Below are 20,828 nucleotides of genomic sequence, written 5' to 3'. Positions count from 1 at the left end.
TCCAGCATGCACCAAGCCCCTGTTACAAGAGATATGTGGGCAGCGGCAGGGAAATCCCCCAAGAGGTGCTGAAGAAAGGATTTCTACCCTGAGGAGCCCAGGGCTGGCCCTCCCAGCTCCATGACCCTGCAACCCCAGGAAGCCATCCGGGCTCCCAGGCCCCAGAACTCCTCCTGGCCCAGGGTTCTGTTCTATTCTAACGCCATTATCCAAGACCCTGTGAGCTGAGGCTGATAGTTCCAGGCCCTCTGCTAAATGTTCCTCTTCTCATAATCCCACTACCTTCCATCTAGGGGGGTGTCGTTAATGCTTAACCCATTTCTCAGGTGAGAACACTGAGGCTCAGGCCAAGCTAAGGCTCAGGCTAAGTCAGAATCAGGAAACGTCACCTGGGTTTGAAACCAGGCCCTTCAGAACCTAAAGACATCTCACCTCAGCCAACTGATTCCAATATCCTGCAGTTTCAGGTTTCTCTCCTTGTGGCCTGAAACCAGCTCTTCCCCTAGGGGTGGACCACAGAGCCCCCAACGCCAGCACGTCCTGGCCCCTGCCCAACCGCAGCCCCCATTCAGCCTGGCCACAGTCAGCTCCGTGGTTTCCTGAACACTCTAAAGCAAGAGCAGCTGTTACCATAATGGTTCCCACGAGGGGTTGTCGGTCAATTTTCTCTGCTTGCTTCTCAGTTTCCTTTAAAGGGGGATGTGGCTGAGACCCAAGCGGGGCCACAGACTGCCCCTCCCCAAATGACCTCCATGCTTATCTCACACTCTGACCACAATGCATCATTTCAGCTTAATTTTATTTCCTCTTATAAATGGGCACAGCACGGGAAGTGTTAAAAAAAAAGAAAAAAGAAACAGTTCCTTCACAAGGCTGGGACAGGTGAGCACCCACAGTGGGGCAGGTACCTTGGTTTCTTTTTCCAGTCTTTTTCCACCGCTTTTTCCTACTGAAAGTTTTGGCCATGAACTCGGGACAGGAATGGTTAATAAACAGGTTAGGGGGAAGAAGGGGTAGAGAAGGCCTGGGGGAGGGAAGGACAAATTCCCCCCGCCCCAGGCTGGGTTCTTGGAGGATCTGTACAGGAGAAAGGACATGGTGGGAGGCGGGGAGGGGGACACAGTTTTCAGGGGGCTTTCTGGAGCCACACTGCCTACGAAAAATATTTACATGCATTCACCACACTGGGGCCACCGCACTGAGCTGCCTGCTGGGCACCCGGGGGATGCTGGGGCCACGAGCCCTTTGATGGCGACTCTGGGGCCCAGCCTCAGCATCTCCGTAAATCTGTACAGTTTGTGGGCTTCTATTTACAGGCAGGAGGCCTGGGGAAGCAAGTCCAGGGTGGTGGCTGGCAGGAGAAGGAATTCAGGAGCGCCAAGGTGGTGGCCCCTTCTGCCCTGTGACGCAGAGGTGCATCTGCTCCCTGTGCCCAGGGCCCCAGTCTGGAGGCCTGGACAGATGGCTTTGCCAACCCCAGGTGGGTCTGGCCTGAGCACCCCAAGCCACTGCCCACCAACCTGCCTGGCCTGGGCCCCAGTGATCACCTGTCTGCTTCGTATCGAGGGGACCAACCCTTCGGGGGAGGTACCCTTCTCACCCCCTAGGGAGATAGAGCCTGGGCTCTAGAAGTCACAGTTGGGGGTGGGGGGTGACCCCGGCCCGCCTTGTCCTCTCTGGCAGCTGAGGCCCCAGAGAGGCTGTCAAGCACACAAATCCCTCTTCCTTTGGAATCCGCCGTGTTTCCTGGAAACACCAGGCCCCTGCAGGACACCTCCCCAGGAGCACCAAGGTGCCTGGGGACATATTTGGGCAGGCCCTGCACGCATCACACCCTACGTCCAGGCAGGGTGACGCCTGTGCTCACATCCAGGTCATCCTTTTCACCGCCTGCTCTTGGATCGCCGTGCTGGACTTCGACTGTTTTTAAACTTCATGAAGATAAAGCCTGGACATTTGTCTCGGGGCCAGGGCTCAATGAATGAAGCCCTCAAGTCTCTTCTCTCCAACGCTAAGGAGGCAGAGAAGAGGCATCGGGTGTTGGGTGGCAAAGCCCCAGGCCCCAGGTTAGAGGCTGGCCCACAGAAGGTGAGGAGTCAGGCCTGCTGGGGTCGGGCTGGACCCATGCAGCCCCTCCGAGCCCACTCTAGCCAGCCCAGGCCCTGCTCAGCCATCCTGTGCTGGACCCCGCCCCCACCAGGGGCTGTGCAGGGGCCACGTCCACTGCTGGGCCTCCAACCCCGGTCCCAGCATCCCTGGATAGTCCAGGTCCTCTCTCCTCCATGCTCCCTGGCTTCTCAGCCTTGGCCTGCCCAGGCCTTCTCACCAGAGCTGCTGCCCCTGACAGCAGCCTGCCAAGGGGCAGGGTAGAGGGAGGAGAGGCTGGGGCTGGCTTTGGTCTCCCTCGTCCCCCAGCCCTTCCGCTCCAGGAATGACTGAAGCCAGGTCACCTCCAACAGATAGATTGTGAGCCTAGGATGCCTCCCCCTGCTCCTGCCCCGCAAAGACTCAGACCAGTGGGTTCCTCACAAGCCTCCAGGCCTTGCCAAGGTGGCCTATAGGTCTGAGAGATGGAGCCTCAGCCTGGGAAGACAGTAGAAAAGACAGGCTGCGGGAGCTCCCTGGAACCTCACCCTCACTGCCTCAGGCCTCACCCTGCAGAAGTCTCCTGCCAGCAAGTCTTCAAAAGGGAACAGAAATAAAACCCGGCTTTCTGACTTTAACACCAGGGTGTGGGTAAGGGGTGGAGGGGTGAGCCCCAGCCACCCACGACTCAGACCACATCCCTTGGCTCCAAGACCCCTCTCAAAGCACAGCCCCCTGGGAGATTTGCGATCCCACATTTAAAATATCTACAGAAGTGGCCCCATTTGAAGGGTAACAAAGAAGAGGGAGGCGGGCTGGAGCCTGGGATACCCCCAACCCCCCCTGTCCTCAGCCCTCAGCCAGGGACAGTGTCTGGATGGACTGCTTCTGCTGCAGCCAGCAGAAACATCAGGTTGTCTGGCCAAATGCATGGGCACAGGTCCACCGGAAGGTCCCCAAGAAGGCCCAGGGGTGGGGCTGAGGTGGACCTGGTGAGGCCAAAGGGAGAGGGTGCAGAGGGCCCAGGCGCCAGGCCCACCCTCACAGGCACTTTGGAGACTTGTGTCCTGGGAGGCAGAGTCGACCCCCTAGCTCAGAGCAAGAGGAGGATGGAAGGAGACCAGGAGCCTCACCACATGCCCCCTCCCCCCCAGGATCCTTTGGTCCTGGGAGACCCAGGCCCCCTCTCCAGCCCAAGACTGAATTCCAGGAACCAGCCTGCCTTCCTCAGCAAGTGGGGAGCTGACCCCCCAACCAAGCCCTTTGCAGGCTACAGAGGGGAGGGAGCAGGTAGGGTGAAGCCAGGTTCAGCAGGTGTGCAATGCCCTGAGGGGGCTTGTGGCCATGCCCTCCACACTACACTTAACTCCAGGAAAGGCAAGTGTCCAAGTGTGACCGCAGGGCTGTGTGGGTGTGGGTGAGATTGTGCACCCACATGGGATTGCGTCTGATTCGCTGGGGTTCAGTAGCGATGTGGTTGGTAAGGGGTCATGAAGGCTGAGCGTGACGGGGCAACTCGGGGACCCAATATGGGCTCATTGTTTCGGCCTAATTGCACCCTCCCCAGTGAGCCTGAAAGCTGGAGGCAACACGTGTGGTGTCAGTGTATGTGGGTGGGCAGGAGTAGGGGTGGCAGGATGGCAGAGAGAGAGGCAGGCCACACCGTTACCATTAGGTTATGATGATTAGTGACTTGCATTGTCATAAGCATTTGGGGTGGGGTGGGGCGGGGCACATAAGAAACACATGAGAATAAACATCTTTGGAGGAATATGTGTGTCTGTGACATATCTGGATTAGCTAGGTGGTCAAGATTGCATGTGATTTTGTCATTGCGTGCTTTTCTGTGTGTGTGTGAAAATACATGTAACCATGTGAGAGACAGTGTCTGTGCAGAGTCCACTAGGAAGAAGGAGGTGCAAACCCCTCCTCACCAGTGGCTGCCAGAACACTCTCAGGAAGCTGGGGCAGACCAGGAAGAAAGTGAAGCCTGTGGGTGCATGTGCACTGAGCAGAGGTGAGGGAAAATGACCCCACAACCCCAGAGAGGCCAGGACAAAACAGGCTGGTGGGTGAGGGGTACTGTTTCACCCAGGCAGAGAGTGAGCCTGGGACAGGAGCAACAGGGTGCAGTGTCCCAATGATTTCAAGGGCTGGGCTTGCCAAATGCTTGTCCTGGAAACCAGCCGGAGTGCCTCTCTGCCTCCAAAAGGAAACCTCAGCCAGCCCTGTGGGGCCAGGTTGGGGCTGAAGTCCCACCCCTTCGTCCACCAGCCAATCATGAGTTCCCTTCCTCCTGTGCATCTGATGTGAGGTCCTAAAGCCCCAAGCTGGTGGTGGGGGGAGGAGTATGTGGAACAAGTGATGAGCTCATAAGGGCACAGTCTGGAGCAGACGGCAGTGCCCCCTGTCCCTTGGGGAAGAGCTGCGTGAAGCTGGCAGTCTGGGCAGACCTTGGGAGGGTGGCAGAGATGAAGTGGGGCCAGGATGTCTCCTAGGCCCAGTCCCAGGCCAGGGCTGGGGGTGCCAGGCCAGGGACTGGATGTAGGGGTGGCGCTGAGGCTACAGGGAGGCACTCTGGCTCCGCTAGGCGTAGAACTCCTCTTGCTTGTCAGGCTTCTGGTATGTGACGCTCGCCTGCTTGGGCTCCTCCAGCGTGTAGCTGCCCTCATCCTTCTTCTTCATGCGGTAGATGAGCAGGGTGACCAGGAAGGCAGCAAAGAGGGCGCCTACAACCCCGCCCACGATCACAGCTGCAGAGAAAGAGGGCAAAGGTCAAGGCCACAGGAAGGGCAAGACATGCTTAGAGCCTGAGAAAAAGGCAGAGGGTCCTTGCAGGTAGAAGCAAGAATTGGGAGAGAGCTGGGAATCTCAAACCTGAGCCCAGAGTTGGAGTGAAATTTGGAGTCAATGCTAAAACACCAGCACTGGCTGCCACTGATACTCCTCCCTTCACCTGGCACTGTTCTAATCATATGAACACGTGGAATCTTCATACAGTGCTACTAGGGAGGTGCCATGCTAAGGTCCTCATCAAATGAAAGATGCCATCAATGAGAAGATGCTCCAGTATTTTATATACCCTTAGGAAATAAAAAACTCTGCCATCTAAACTAGGACACATCCCAACTGCGGAGCAGTTAACATGAACACACATGTGCTGAGACTGGTTAAGAGCAAAATGATAATACCCATTTTGTAGACGAGGAAAAAGCGTGCCTGAAAAGGTGAAGGACCTGCCCAAGGCCATGCTGCTCATAAGTGGGGAACAGGGTTTGGACCACAAATCCAGAGACTCTTCAGGAGAGAAGGCCAAGGGCAGGTCCTCGGGGTTGGTATCAAGGGTGGGAGCAGATCAAGCCAAGGATGGGGCCCTAGATTAGGATCCAGGGGATAAGGTCCAGGAGGGGTAAACCAGCATGGTAAACCAGCATGGAGGTCAAGGGCAGGATCTGAGAAGAGGTCAGAGGGTGCTGAGGAAAGTGCGGGAAGTAGGACAGAGTCAGGGCCAGACTCTGGGATCAGAAGGGTCAGAAGAGGAACTACAGGGTGGGTCCTGGGGTCCCCAAATCCCCAGCTTTCCCTTCCTAGAAAACTAGGCTCCTAGAAAACCCACACCCTACCCTCCCTCCTGGGTTCCTAGGGGGAAAACTGAGGCCCCACAAGTGGCCCGCTCTGGGCTCCTCCCAGGCCCCAAGTCTCACCTACGAGCACCTCCTTCCGCTCCAGGATGCTCTTCTGGGGCAGCTGAGCCGCCGAGCTGCCTGAGTCGATGGCATTGTCCAGGAGGCCAGGGCCTGGGCGGGCACCCTTGGGCAGCGTCCCTGGCGGAGGTGACGGCTTGGCCGCGGCCCCACCCACAGCCACCACCTCATTGGCTGTGTCTGGCTGTGTGGTCTCTTCCTCTGACAGCTCAAAGTCCCCACTGGGTCCCCCGCTCACTGGCATCTCTGGCTCGTCCCGGATGGTGGTCAGGAAGGACTCTGGAGTTGGGGTCTGTAGGGAGGGTAGCATGAGCCCAGGAGCCAGGCCCAGCACCCCTGCCACAGGGCAGCCATACACACATGCGCACTAGCCCACTGCCACCACTCCACTTCCCTGGGAGGGCTCACACTCACTAAGCACTCACCATGGGCCAGGCACTGTGCTAAGCACACCATGGGCCTTTTCCCCTCACAATATTCCCATTAAGAAGGTATTAGCGCCCCTACATTACAGAGTAGGAAATAGGCTCAGAGAGGTTAAATGACTTGCTCAAGGACACACAGCTAGTAAGTGGTAGAAGCAGAACTAAAATCCAGATCTGTCCAACTCCAGAATATGTGTCCCTAACCAATACACTACACTACACTACCTCTGTTCTCATCCTGGCCACATCCTGGTCCCCATCCCATCTCCATCCCTTCCTTCTCCAGCTGCCTTTGTAATAATCCTTAGCAGATTAGTGTCAGGGACTGTTGTCTGGGGACAGCTGGGTGCAGACTTTAAATACTTGGGCCTGATCCTCGATCCATGTGCCTGGGGCAAGGGTGAGTCCCTTAGCCCGAAGGTCAGTCCAGTAAGTAAGTGTAAGTTGCTCAGTCATGCCCAACTCTTTGCGACCCCATGGACTGTAGCCCGCCAGGCTCCTCTGTCCATGAGATTTTCCAGGCAAGGATACTGGAGTGGGTTGCCATTTCCTTCTCCAGGGGATCTTCCCGACCTAGGGATTGAACCCGGGTCTCCTGCACTGCAGGCAGATTCTTTACCAACTGAGCTACAAGGGAAACCAGAGATCGAACCCAGGTCTCCCACATTGCAGGCAGATTCTTTACCAGCTGAGCCACAAGAGAAGCCCCAAGGTCAATCCAAGATCACCACAAATCTCGATGGCTCCCAGCATCTGGAGGCAGGATCCCAACTAGAGCTGGGACCGCAGCAAGGATGGAGCTGCTTCACAGGTGCGCATGGAGAGAGTGGGTCCGGTGTCCAGGCCCAGGAAAGGCCATGCACATGCCCAGAGGCTGCACCAGTGACCTGCTCTCCGTGCCCCAGCACTGCGTCCCCAGCCTGCCTGGCCAAGCATCTGTGAAACACCAGGTTCCCCTAGCTGCTAAAAGGAGCCTGGAGCAGGGCCTGTGTTCCACTGGGGCTGGCTGGGGCATCAGACGGGCTGATGCTGACCCAAAGGCAGCTCCACAGCCTGGGGGGTCCTCCTCCATGAGGCGGATGCAAAGGGCTTTAGTACCCCAGTCAATGTCACTACATCCCCTCCTTGCCCAGCAGTGCCAGCAAGGATCAGGCTACTTCTCCCACTTCCTTGATCCCCTCCCCATCCTGGCATTCCTGGTATCCTCATCCTCTTCCCTGAAACACCACCCCCATCCATAACACCCCAAACACACATACATATACACACCCTAGAGTTGACTGCCAGGTTCAAATCCTGACTGCCACTGCTGCCTGTGAAGGTTTGGAAAGCGGCCCCACCTTAAGGGAGGATGCTGGCAATGCCCCCCACCCTGCTCCTGTGGGTAGGCATGAGAGGGAGAAGAGACGATGGCACAGGCAAGTGTCTAGCACTGCGCCTCCACCCAGGCAGCACTCCATGAACGTGACCCGCAGTATTCCTCTCCCACCGCCCAGCTCTTAATCCCCCTCAGATGGATAATAACAACAATGATGATGATGGTGGTGGTGGTGGTGGTAACAAAAGTGAACCTTTTTGCTAGTTTAGTATTGCCAGCCACTGCTCTAAGAACCTTGGCTCTGTTGGGAAAGTTAATTCTCACAACCCTGCGATTTGCATTCTATTCTTTTCTCCTTTTCACAGATAAGGAAACAAAGGTATAAAAAGGAGCAGTGACTTCCTGAAGTCTCTTTGTGGTAGAAGCATTCCAATTCTGGCCGCAGGGCTCCTGAGTCTGTGCTTTTAACCAGAACACACAGACCCCTGGCCCCTGGTTCCTGCCCCTTTTAACACTCCCATCCTCCCAGTTCCTTCCCCATTAATGTCTTCATCTAACATCTAAAGACCCAGGCCCAGTCCCTCTTCCATCCCCATCCATCTCAACCTCTGTCCTCATCCTGTGACTCACCCCCAGCCCTGGCCTCACACCTCTCTCACCCTCCCGCTCCCCGTCTGGCTCACCTCCAGAACCTCCTAGATCTCACCCCTGTCCAGCTCCATCCTCCTCCCCCCACCCTACCTGCCCCCCACCTTCCCACCACCCACCCCCCAGCCCCAACCCACCCTCCTCTGCTCTGTGACTCCCTGTGCTCTCCACACCGGCTCACCTGAGCCACCTCCGTGGGTCCAGGGGCAGTGGTCCCCAGGGGCAGGGTGCTCTTCTCAGGGATATCAGGCTTCTGGGTGGTAGCCGGCCTGGGAAGGGCCCTTGGCCTGGAGGTAGTTGTGCTGACCAGCCTGGGCGTTGGGGCCTCTGTGTCCAAGACAGCCACCGTGGTGGGAGGTGAGGGCACCGCTGGGGTGGTGGCCCGGGCTGTGGCCGCTGTGGTCAGTGGCAGAGGCAGAAGCCTCCGTACGCCGGTGGTCCTTACGGCAGAGGTGGTGGCCGCAGACGGGGGTGCCGCAGGGATGCTGGGCACGGCGGTGGCCACTGTGGCGGGCACTGTGGCCACCGTCGGGGGCCCTGTGCTGGTGGCGGTGGTGGGAGCCGCAGGGGTGGAGACGGTGGTGGCTCTCTGGCTGGGCTCTTCTGGTACCTCTGTCACCAGTGGGGGGCTGGTGGCTGGCTCCGGGGTGGGGCGCTCAGAGGGGAGCTCTTCAAACGGGGTGCCCACAGGCTGGATGTCCACGGTGGGCAGCACTGCAGGGGTGGTGGACATTGCCAGGGCGACATCTGGGCTGAACCGCATGGCTGTCTCAATGCCCGATTCCTGCTCAAAGTCTGAGGGGGTGGGGGAGGGGGAGAAGGAGAGAGCTAGGAAGCTGGGTGATTTGAGGCCACGAGGATCCCAGATAAGCAACGGCCATCAAGATGGGAGGCTCCCAACCCTCACCCTTTGCATAATTTTCCCAAGACAAGAGGAGGGAAAGGAGGAAGGCACAGTCTGGTCAAAGCTTATCAGCTGACTGATGGGGCTGGTGATGCTTGCCAACTCCTCTCTGCCTAGCCAAAAATTCTAAGGGACCACCTCTTCCAGGAAGTCTTCCCTGACTATTCCAGCCCACCCAGTCTGGAGCTTTTCTAGCAGACTGAATCTAGGCAGTGCAACTCAGGCCCTACTAGCTTCAGATCTTGCTGGAGGTTGCAGGCAGGGGAGGAGAGGATGGCTGTGGCATTCTGGGAAGAGTCAGACATGTGTACAAGCTACATGAGTACCCCCAGAGGCACAAGCACACAGCAAGAAGGAGAACAAGCCCCTCCCACAGAAGCTACTCGAGCAATCTGGACTCCAAACCCAAACAGGTGAAGGGAGGGCCTTGGGAGAAAATAAGGAGAGAGAGAGATAAGCCATACCAGCTCCCAGGGAGGACTGAACCAGGCAGAGGAGGGGTAGGGAGGAGCCTGAGAGGTGTGGAAGTAGAGATGTTACCAACCATCAGGATGGATTTTATAAAGATTCTCACAAGATTTATAACTCACAAGATGCTTAAAGGAATGGGCTAAAGTGAGGAGACTAGAGGCGAGGGGCTGTAGGTGGCCAGCTCCAAAGCACACAGACCCCCAGCATTCCATTAGACTCCGCCTGCCCCCTCCAGAGCCCCAATCTCAACACACACCCCTTTTTACTACCAATTGCAGAGCTTCATCTCTGTGCCAGGCCCTGACGTCTTAAACTGAAGCCTTCCAGAGGCTCGGCGTGTGTAAGCGGGTGCCAAGTCACTTCAGTCCTATCTGACTCTTGGCGACCCCATGGACTGTAAGCCTGCCAGGCTCCTCTGTCCACGGGATTCTCCAGGCAAGAATACTGAAGTGGGTTGCCGTGCCCTCCTCTGGGGAACGTTCCCCATCCAGGGGTCAAACCAGCCTTTCTTAATGTCTCCTGCATTGGTAGGTAGGTTCTTAACCACTTGCCAACTGGGAAGAGCCTCCAGAGGCTCCGAGAAGAAGGCAAATTTATCACCATTTACAGATAAGAATACAGACTCAGGGAAGGGAAAACGGCTAAAGACAGAACAGCCATTAGGTAGAGAAACTGGGATTCAACTTAGCGTGCCTTGCTTATCTCAGGCTACTCTGGGGCCTTTTCCGGGCGGGACCATGGAACTGGTTTGTCGCAGGTACCACTGGAGGCCCCTCCTGTTTTTCCGTCACTGTCCTAACCCCGCCCTTGGCCACCACTGATTGGACAGAAGGGGGCCACCTGACCCAAGTTGAGCCAATCAAATGGTCTCCCCTCATTGAGCCTGAAAAGTTGACCACTAAGTTCCTCCACGGAGAAGGCAATGGCACCCCACTCCAGTACTCTTGCCTGGAAAATCCCATGGGCAGAGGAGCCTGGTAGGGTGCAGTCCATGGGGTCGCGAAGAGTCGGACACGACTGAGCGACTTCACTTTCACTTTTCACTTTAATGCATTGGGGAAGGAAATGGCAACCCACTCCAGTGTTCTTGCCTGGAGAATCCCAGGGACGGGGAACCTGGTAGGCTGCCGTCTATGGGGTCGCACAGAGTCGGACACGACTGAAGCGACTTAGCAGCAGACTTAGCAGCAAGTTCCTCCAAGTGGCCAGAACAGTATGAAACCCGGGTTACTGAGAAGCGTCTGTGTTCCTTGACAGAGGCTGGAGGTCTGCAGGGAGACCCAAACAGTGCACACTGAGACGCAGAGACAGAGAAACTGGGAGTGCTGGGCTCCTTAAGGCCCTGGTTCCACCCCGGGGGAGGACGGCCTGCCCTTTACGTGCTTAAGGTCCAGGAGCTGCTTCTGAATGACCTCTCCCTCCCCCACCCCAGGTTTAAGCAAGCCTACCCTACGAAGACTCCTCTTCCTTGCATCAAAACCTCAGATGGGGCACTGGAAAGAGACTGGTACTGCTGACATGTAGGAAAAGGGAAGGGCGTACTTACAGCCGGAGCCCGACCCAGAGTAGAGGTCGTCCAGCTCGTCATCGGGGAAGGAGTCGTCATCCCCAGAGCCCTCGAGGTCCACGGGCCTCTCGAAGTTCTCACTGCGCCAGCGCTGGGCCTGCGGAGGGCAGAGTTGGGCACAGGGCTCAGCACCTGAGGCCAGCGGCCTGGAAACGCCCAGAGGAGCAACCTGCACTCTCCAAGGCCAAGTGACAGTGGAGGGACAGCATCAGATGTGGCCTCCAGAGGCAAACAGGGAGCCGAGGTGGGCTGGATCACCACTTCCTGCCTTGTCAGGGTGCTGTGAGCACGCAGTGGGCCAATATGTGCTGAGCGCACCTCAAAGCAGCAGGTGCTTAGCACAGGGCAGCCCCATCTGCCCCCTTCCACAGCTGAGAAGACTGAGGCCCCACTGCCCCAGGTCACCAGAGAGCACGACTCTGCTAAGGATGCAGTGCCTCGCACCTCAAAATCCCAAAGGCAGGACCATTCGTCCCATCAGACAGACAGAGGTGTTGGGGAAGGCTGGGGCTCTAGGAGGGAAGAAACTTGGGTAACGGGGGAGGGAGAGAAGAGAGTGGAGTTCCTGGCTCTGGCCTTCCCCAAAATAAAGTCAGCTCCCCTCGTCTAAACCTCCCTCCAAAGTATTTCATCACCCAGAGTCAGCTCAGGGCATGGATGCCACTTCTACGTCTGCCAACAAGGGTCTCCTGGGGGTCTGCCGGGGTGAGGGGTCCAGCCCTCCAGGTCCAAGACTCTTCCCAGAATCAGAACCTGGGAAGGTGGGGTGCTGTGGCTCCTGGGCCCAGACCATCCCTCCTGCCCCACTGCAACCCCAGCCTGAGAGTTGGCACTAAGGACATCCAAGACAGGAGCACAAACCTGGATCCAGACTGAGCCCCACCACAGTCCCTGCGTCCAGAGAGCTTTCAGAGAAAGATGAGCTGGTGCTCAGCTCTAGAGGGTTATTAGCACCTGGGTCTTAAACAATTGAACTAGAGAGAAAAAAAGAAATAGAGCAAGGCATCTCAAGCAGGGGGACCCGAATAAGCAAAGGCTCCAAGGTGAGGAAGTAGAGCCTGTGCCATCAGAGCTGGGTCTGGGGGCCTCATCCAGGGTCCCTCAGAACCCCTGCAGTCGCCGCAGTCCAGTCACCCGGTCCCCATCTCTCCTGGAACATGCCTGCCTGGTGTCTCCTGCCTCCTTAACTCATGCTGTTCCCTCCACCTGGAACACTCTTCCCTCCCATCCTCTCATCCTCCAGCTGCCCACCAGCTACCTCTCACTCCCCATCCCTTCTTCCAAGAAGCCCTCCTACTTTGAGCTTTCAGAGCATCCACCCGGTGCTTCTGAATTCACATCTCTCACCACTTGTGAGCTGGGCAGGCATGGGTATATACTTCTTCTGTGACTGCCCACCCCCAGTAAACTATACCTTGATGGAGCAGGACCATGTCAGACACACAGTGGGTATCAGCAAGTATCTGGGAAGGAATGGGCTTGGTGTTGGAGGATGCAATTCCTGGGTGGTGGGGGTGGGGGTGGGGGTGGGTGCAGGACAGGCCAGAGTTGAGTTTGGGGAAGCCCCATCACAGGCTCTCAGGATTCGGCTGGCAACTTTTCTCTTGGAAACTGGTCAGGTTTTATTCTGACTGCACGTCAGAATGTTGTAAAAACAGTACTCAGCAGTTTAGAAGGTCTGACGTGGAGTCTGAATACCCCTACTGTTTGACTGACATGAGGAGCCATGGAAGGTATGTTAGCAGGAGAGGGGCTAGCTCAGCATCACGACCTGTGCTCAGCCTCTCACACCCCTGTCCCTGACAGCCCCCTCCTGGAGTTCCTGTGGAGCTAGAGAAAGGATCCTGATCCTGGCTTCCGGGCCTGAGCCTCGACCACCTGCTCTAAAGCCCTACCCAGGCCAGGCAGGGCAGGAGGCCAGGGCGGGGAGCCAGGAGATTCCCCCCAGCATACGCGTCACCCTCCCCCCAACACACACACACACACACACAGTCTCAAAGTAATGAATTAATCAGTATTTACTTGCTACCAGTGAGTCATGGAGTGGAACAATTAGAGTAATTGCTCCGTGACTAATTGCCGGGTCTTCCTCGGTTTTAGACATTTCAGGAACTCAGAGCAGCTACCATCCAACCTTCCCCAGTTGCCATCTCTGCTCCCACTTACCAGAGGAATAAATCCCCAGGACCCAAAGGGAAGGGGCTAGGTGGTCCCCCACCACCAGCCTCTATGACCCCAGCTTAGCTGGGGTCCCTTGGAGATTTTCTGCTCCATTCTTAGGCCAGCAGCCTAAAGCCAGAGACGTGCAGCATGATGGGGCCTGAGCAGGGGTGGGGCCCAGACTGTTGGAATGCAGAGCGTCTTCACTGTCTCTACATCCTTCCAAGCAACTCAGGGAAGTTGAAAGCCCTTTAGCTGGGAGTAAAGGGCATAAGAAGTCTGCAGTCTCAGGGGACCCCCAAACTGGGGTAAAGGTTGGGGGCCAAAATAGGGAGTCCTCATGATTCCACAGTGACCAGCACCACACAGCAGCCCTTAACAACCTGCTCCCAGAAAGGTTTGCACAAATTCAAACCCCCCACCCCTGCAAAGTCACACGAGCCTTGAAATGACATACCCAGAGACACCCTGACACACTCACCTAAAGGCAGCCAGAGAGAGGCAGCCAGAGAGAGGCGGCCAGAGCGAGGCAGCCAGAGGGAGGCAGCCAGAGGGAGGCAGCCAGAGCGAGGCACCGCGTGTTGGCATGCCTTTGGGTGCAAATGGGCACATACATGGGGGGTGCAGACACTAAATGGGGGCACGCGCGGTGCAGCTCTGAGGCTCAGAAACAAGTATGGAATCTCTTGTGAACCTGTCAGCCTCCACTCAGGTAGCTCTCACCTAGATACTATTCATCCCTAGCTCAGTAGCCATCGACATGACAACCGTTACCATGGCGACCATCTCCTCCATGCTAAGGACCAGGAGCTCCAGCTCCCCACAGAGATGCGGGGGGTAGGGGGGGAGGAGGGCGGGGGGAGCAGGAGAGGGAGAGATCCTGGAAGAACAGAGAGAATGACAGGGAGGGGGAGGGCGAGGGACCGGATGGGGACAGAGATGCAAGGACAGAGGGAAGCCGGGGGTCAGAGGGGCAGGGGCAGGGGTGACAGGGAGGAGGGAGTGGAGGGAGGGCTGGGTGTGCAGGAGAAAGAGAGAGAAGGCAAGAGTGGGAGGTGGAGGGAGAGAATTCTCTCACATCTTAATTTAGCCTCACGCTCATCAGACACAAAGCTGGGGAAGGGGCCACCTCAGTGATTTTCCAAACCTGCATCCAAGAGAACATTCTTTCCAAATAATGAGCAGCCCCCGGATCAGGTAGAGGGGGTGACGGCCAACAACCAGGCACCCCTGAGTTCACCCCAGGAAACTTAACCCTGGGACACCTGAGACCTGTGGGTGGGGGTGGGGTGCAGGATTCCATCTTGCCCGCACACCCCCCACGCCTAAGTGCCGGCTGTACCCCTCTCTGGGGGACCAGCGCTCACAGGGCCCTTCCAGGAACGCTATAGGGGTGCTGGCGGCAGCTGAAGCTTCCAGGGCTGCGGAGAGGAGGGGGGTTGGGGAAGAGAACCCGGGAGGCAGCAGGGAAAGCCTGAAGGCACAAGTACTTGGTGGGGGGGGGGCGCGGGGGGATGACAAACAGCCTTTGACCCCCACACAACCTCTCTATTTGCATAATTCCATGCATAATTAGCATAATAATCTGTACCAATTCCCTTAAAAGAGCACCCAAGTCAAATGCCAGCCTCCCCCAACCCTCACTGTGTCCCTTCCAGGTAAACCACACACCCTCCCATGCCTGATAAACATATCCCAAACAAGAGTGCCTGTATGCATGCACGCACACACGCACGCACACACACACACACACACAGTCGTGATCCACATTTACCGACCCCAACCTGTGTACCCACAACTCACAGACAACAGCCTAGCACATTCCACCACGGGCTCACCCATTTGCTGCCCTCCAGCTGCACACACACAGACACACAGTTGCACCCCTCTCCTCACCTAATACACCCCACACAACCTCGGCAAGACCCCACAACCACACAGGTGGCACACACAGACCCTCCCCATGACCAAGCATTGCTATTCATGTTCCCCATGGCAGTGACCCCTTGGACTCTGACCAAACCTCACGACTTGTAAACAACCTTTTTTTCACGCTTGCATCTTCACACTCCCCACACACACAGAGCCCACTGAGGGGCTGCATCTTCTGCTTCCTGCCACCACCTGTCCAGGCCAAGACACCCACCCAGGGGCTCCCCTAGCAGCGGGGGAAACTCCAAGCTAGCTGGGGGAGCTACTGAGGGTCATCAGGAGGCTCTAGAGACCAGTGCCCACCCTTGTGGAGGCCCCAATCCAGGTCAGGTGCTGGAAGCACTCTAACCTGTGCCACTGGCTTCAACCAGCACCACCTCCCACAACTTCATTATACCCACTTCGCAGAGGCAGGCACTGAGCCTGGGAGTTAGAACTGAGACATGACTATGGGTCCTCAGCCTCTGGGTCCTTCCTCCAAACCTTCCAGGTCGCCCCCAATCTGCTGCTCTTCTAGAGTTCCTAAACCTGTGACCCACAGCCCCTGGACAACCTCAGCTCAGAACTACTACCCGCCCACACCATACACACGCTGGCACATGGCAAACACCCCAAATGCTCCCAAACACCCACTGCCCACAAGCTCCACCCATGCGTCCCTGAAAAGGCACCCACGGCACCACACATACGCCCCCCATTCAGACAACCAGCTACAGGCCCCTGACACCTGCCTCCACTCCCCTCCACACATGCTCACCATGCACACACCACGCACACTTTCCCTCCAGGGTACATACAAGCACACACACACCACCAGGTGAGATGTGGCACCTTTCCCAATGGACACACCCCCTGCCATTTCTCCTCACTTCCCCCTTGTCACCATCTTACTTTATGCTGACCCACAGCCTTGACCCACAGAAGTAACTCAGGCTCCCTGCCCCGATGGGACCAGCAGTGACGTGAGCTGCCAGCCACTGGCTCTTCTCCACCCCTACCTGATCCTCTCCATAGGGTTTTAGAGCCACTGGGGTGGGTAACTTCCACCACCGTCCCTCTCTAGTGGGGTTGGGAGGAGGGGACGTGTTCAGGCAGAAAGGCAAGGCATCTCCTTCTTCTGGTCCCCAGCCTCCTTCCAAGCCTTCCTTGGAGACCAGAAGTCTAGGATCTCTCATGCCCAGCACCCCGCCCCCCACCTACTCCCCCCACCTCATCATAAGCCTGCCCAGAGAAACAGGATAACACAGAGGTTAAACCAGAATGAATCAGCTTCTCCCCTCACTACCCATCGAACATCAGGCAAGCCACTGAATCTGTTGGCACCTCAGTTTTTCCATCTGTAAAATGGGGATGACAATTGCAGATTGCAGTATGTGACCCGCAGGGGTGCTGTGAGGATCAAAGAAGATCATGCATGTAATAGGCTTAAGGACAGGACCCAACACTGGGAGCTGAATAAAGAAATGTAGCTGGGATTATTGCTAGGTGGATGTTAATATTTCCATTATGAATTCTGAAGATTTTATCTCATGTAAGCCTCACTGAACTCCTGAGGGGAGTAGAATCAAGACAGTTACACCCAGGCTGCAGATGCGACTATTCCTGCCCAGAGAGCCTAAGTGGGCTTGCCAAAGCCACACAGCAGGGGAGCGCACAAGGAGAGAAAAAAGGAGATGCTGGGGGAGGGGGGAGGAAGGGCGAGTTACAGAAACAGACACACAAATTAGGTCAGCTGGCAGGAGACCAGGAGCCCAGCACCCTGCACAGTGCTAATCATGCTGCAAAAACTAAGAATAAAATCAAGTATAATTAATTCTGCCCGCGCTTCTTTCCCCACATTAGCCAGACTTGGGCTGCCCTCTCCTGTGACTAGAGGGCATGCGAGCAATGGTTGGGGGCCCAGCTTTGGGTTCTTGAACCTGAGCTGGACTCTTGGGTTCAAGTCCAGCTCTGCTTACTTGCTGGGTGACCCTGAGCAAGTTACTCAACCTCTCTGAGCCTCTGTTTGGTTAAATAATATATTTTTCATGGAGCTGTTGTGAGAATCAAGCAACATAATGCACCAAAAGCACGCTTGTTGCTCAGCACACAGCTGGCACTTAATAACTAACCATTTAGTATTACTGTGGTACGTCACCCCCAACCCCGACCCCACCTTCAGGCCTGAGCGGTCACTAAGTTCACTCTCCCTTCTTACAGAGGCGGACACAGAGGCTCAGAAAGGGGATAAGAGAGGGTGGTGGGGAATTAGCCTACGACTCAGCATTCAGAGAGGTGAGGTGATCATCCAGTGACACACAGTGGGACTTCACACCCGCTCCCGGAAGCAGGGTGGTCTCGACAGAGCCCTCTAGATCCCCAGAGGCTCTGTCCCCACCAGCACCCCCCACCACCGCCCCCGTCCCCAAAAGGCCCTCAGTCCTGTGAGAACTCAATGCCCCTCACGCTCACCAGCTCCAGCCCGGAGACCCGGAGCGTCACCACAGGAATGTGGGCCGGGGCCAGGCTCTGGGCGGCAGGACAGCCAAGGGGGCAACACAATGGAGAGTCCAGACCCGGGAAGGGGGACGCCTCGGTGTCCACCCCGCCACCGTCCACAGCTGCTCTGGCTGAAGACCCAGCAGCCGCCACATTTACTGGCTGCCGGAGGGGTGCAGGGCACAGAGGCTGCGTCGGTAGGAAGGGGCCATGGACCCCAAGTCCTGGGGAGCAGAGGGGCCTGGGGGAGGAGCAGGGGGCACAAAGGCTGAGAAGGCCCCTCTACAAACAACCAGCACAGCCCAGACACACATCCAGTCCCCCACACCGCACCTCCCTTATTCAAAACACTCGCACCCAAATCTCCCGCAAGGGTAGCCTAGAGGCCAGGAAAACAGCCCTTTGGGTCCCTCCCCTCTCAGCCAGCTGCTCTGCAAAGAGACATCCTGACAGCAGAGCCTCCCCACGCCACAGCCGCATTCCATCAGCTCCATCACCTTCTCCACTACCCACCCCTGCGCTCCCAACCATCCTCCCCAGAACCCCCTCCCTACAGTGGCAATATTCCTCATCTACACTGGACCAGAGAGCGGGCAGCATCCTGGCTCAGGTGACCACAGCCTCCCAGACCCAGACAAGTCACCCCCCACCCCACTACCTCTGTCTCTGCATTTCCGAGTCTCATTTGGAAATGAACCAGGGCTTGGAGCTCTAAGCCGCCTTTCTGATTCGGACACTCTGGGTGCCCAAGAATTCAGCCCTTGGGTCAAAGAGAGCCAGGGCAGTGTTATTCATAAGAGAGAAAGTGGGGATATAACCTACTTTCCCAACATCATGGGACTAGTTAAAGAACTTAGGAAACAACCATGACGTGGAATATTATACAGCTATCAATAACTGTGTTTTCACAAATCCACATTGTCTAATCAGGTCGTTAAAAGGCATAAATGCATAACAAAAGGGTTTTTTTTAAACTCATTTCAAGGAATATGCAAGGACATGGAGAAATGCACACTCTGGTTGTCAGGAGGCAATGCGGCATGACTGTTGATAGGATCATACAAACAGTTCTGTCTCTCAATACCTGGGTGACCTTGGACAGGTACTTAACTGTCAGCCTGGTTTTCCTACACAAAGATAACAACCACCTCGTGGGGTTCACTGTAACAGACTTAGGGTGCCCACACATTAACGAATTACTCGATAAATGTTGGCTGTTTAGTACTATGATCATCATTAAGTTTAAAAAATAGGTTAAAGAAAAAATACGTAGAACTTGATCCTGGTAATGAACATTACCAAAAGTTCATTTGGCAATGAACTCAATACCAAAGTGTATTTCTAAACACTGAATTCTACTAAAGGTTCCCAGGGGGCTCTCTCTGGGTGGTGGGATTACAAGTAGTTTTTCATTTCTTACTCAGGATCTGTTTGAATTTTCCAAATTTTCTACAATAAACTCAGAGTACTTTTGTTGTTAGAAATAGCATGCTCTGAGTTCCCCTGTCTGCCATTCCCTGGTTCTCTGAAACTCCTTGGCCCCCGTCATTCTGCCGAGACCCCTGTTGGGGCTGGTCATGACTTACGAGCAAACAGAGGAACCAGCAGAAAGGAAATGAACACAAAAGCCTCCAAGGGAGCTGGCAGGCTGGTGGCCCAATGCCTACAGAGCTGCGTCTCACTGCAGACTGGCTGGCTTGGCAGGGCCCAGCTCCCTCCCCCAGCACTGACCGGCAGGCAGCCACGGTTGGCTTACAGCGATCAGAGATCAGACATCTCGACCATAGGCCACCCGCCGGCTTCTTCCAACAGCCTAGTTCCCACCCTGCCAGCCCCAGGCCCTCTCCGTTGTCACCTACACCCGGACAGAGGGTGACAGAACAATCTGGGAAGAGCAGCCTCCTCCTCGACCCAGGCCTGGGATGCCCCTGTCACCGCTCCATCCATCAGGCCGCCTGCCCTCTAGCGTTACCCTCTCAGCCACCCTGACTCACCCTGCTCAATTATTCCTGTCCCCAGGCTTGTGTCTGAGACCACCCACTGAGGCCCCCAGCTGCCCAGCCTGCATGCTCCTCCCACACTGAATCCTTTGTGGATTCCCTTCAGGCCTTGCACGTGCTATTCCTGCTTCCTGGAACACTCTTCCACAGCTCTGCCCAGCCAGCAACTACTAGACCAGCCAGCCAGGACAAGCAGTACGTTTTATGAGACACCTCCTGGGTACCAGGTACTATTATAGATACCCAAGCTCCTGCGAGCCACAGGACAGGGATGCACTCAGCAAGCTCTGGCAGCTCAAATACTGCCTCCCCTGAGAGGCCACCTCCTGCCAACCACCTGCCTGTTCTGAAGTGGGAAGTCCCTTCTTGGGGATCTACCTCCACTAAGTTGTCATTTCCGGGGGCAAGGGGCCACAACCGTCTCCCGTCACTCCAGTGGGCCCCTTCTGCCAGACCTCATGGAACCCACTAGGCCACCCTGGGAAGCAGATTCTACCGTCCTCATCTACAGATGAGGAGACTGAGGCTGTTAAGCCACCAGTAGGGACACAATGGGATTTTTTTTTCCCTGACCATGAGCAACAGTTATAGCTCCCACAGAGGGTGCACGCACTTAATATATGCACCTGGCCTCATTTCTCTTCATGAACATCTTACCAGTAGGGATTATTAGCCCCATTTTACAGATGGGCAAACCAAAGTTCAGAGAAGTGAAACAGCTAGCCCAAAGTCACACAGCAACTGGGGCCAAATATGAACCCTGGATTAGCTGGACCTGCACACCTGCCTCCACCCCTCACCAGGAAGTTCCTCAAGGTGGGGGGCGAGGAGCGGGGGCAATGCAGGAAAGCTTCAGAGTCTACACACTGTCCCCCACATCCAGCCCAGCACCCTGCACACAGAGAGACAGACTAGGAATGAGAAGAAATGGAAAGTAAGTCCTGTTCCCATGACAGGTGACCCAGCTCAGGTGAGCATCCCACCCAGCACCCCACGACTCACCAGCAGGTGCCCCTGGGATTGAGTCTCCAGGCTCTGCAACCGACCCTGCCAACAGACTCAGTCCTGGCAAACATCTCCTGGACTGACTGACAAAAACCCATCCTGACTTCCAGAGAGCCCTGGTCAGATTCCGT

The 20,828-nt window shown here is 56.2% G+C and overlaps 1 protein-coding gene across 1 annotated transcript in view; it reads right to left on the bottom strand.

Moving 5' to 3' along the window:
• Nucleotides 1-782: 782 nt before the first annotated feature.
• Nucleotides 783-20,828, bottom strand: part of SDC3 (syndecan 3) — a 39,344-nt gene continuing 19,298 nt past the window's right edge. The window contains exons 2-5 of the mRNA XM_055574488.1: nt 11,102-11,219; nt 8,362-8,975; nt 5,790-6,081; nt 783-4,838 (exon numbers count right to left, since the gene is read on the bottom strand). Coding sequence (XP_055430463.1) covers nt 4,672-4,838; nt 5,790-6,081; nt 8,362-8,975; nt 11,102-11,219 — 1,191 coding nt within the window. The 3' untranslated portion in view covers nt 783-4,671. The remainder of the gene's footprint in view (nt 4,839-5,789; nt 6,082-8,361; nt 8,976-11,101; nt 11,220-20,828) is intronic.

The sequence above is a fragment of the Bubalus kerabau genome, chromosome 3, assembly GCF_029407905.1.
Source record: "Bubalus kerabau isolate K-KA32 ecotype Philippines breed swamp buffalo chromosome 3, PCC_UOA_SB_1v2, whole genome shotgun sequence".
In the NCBI taxonomy this organism is placed as follows: domain Eukaryota; kingdom Metazoa; phylum Chordata; class Mammalia; order Artiodactyla; family Bovidae; genus Bubalus; species Bubalus kerabau.
This window is presented reverse-complemented; position numbering and strand designations above follow the sequence as displayed.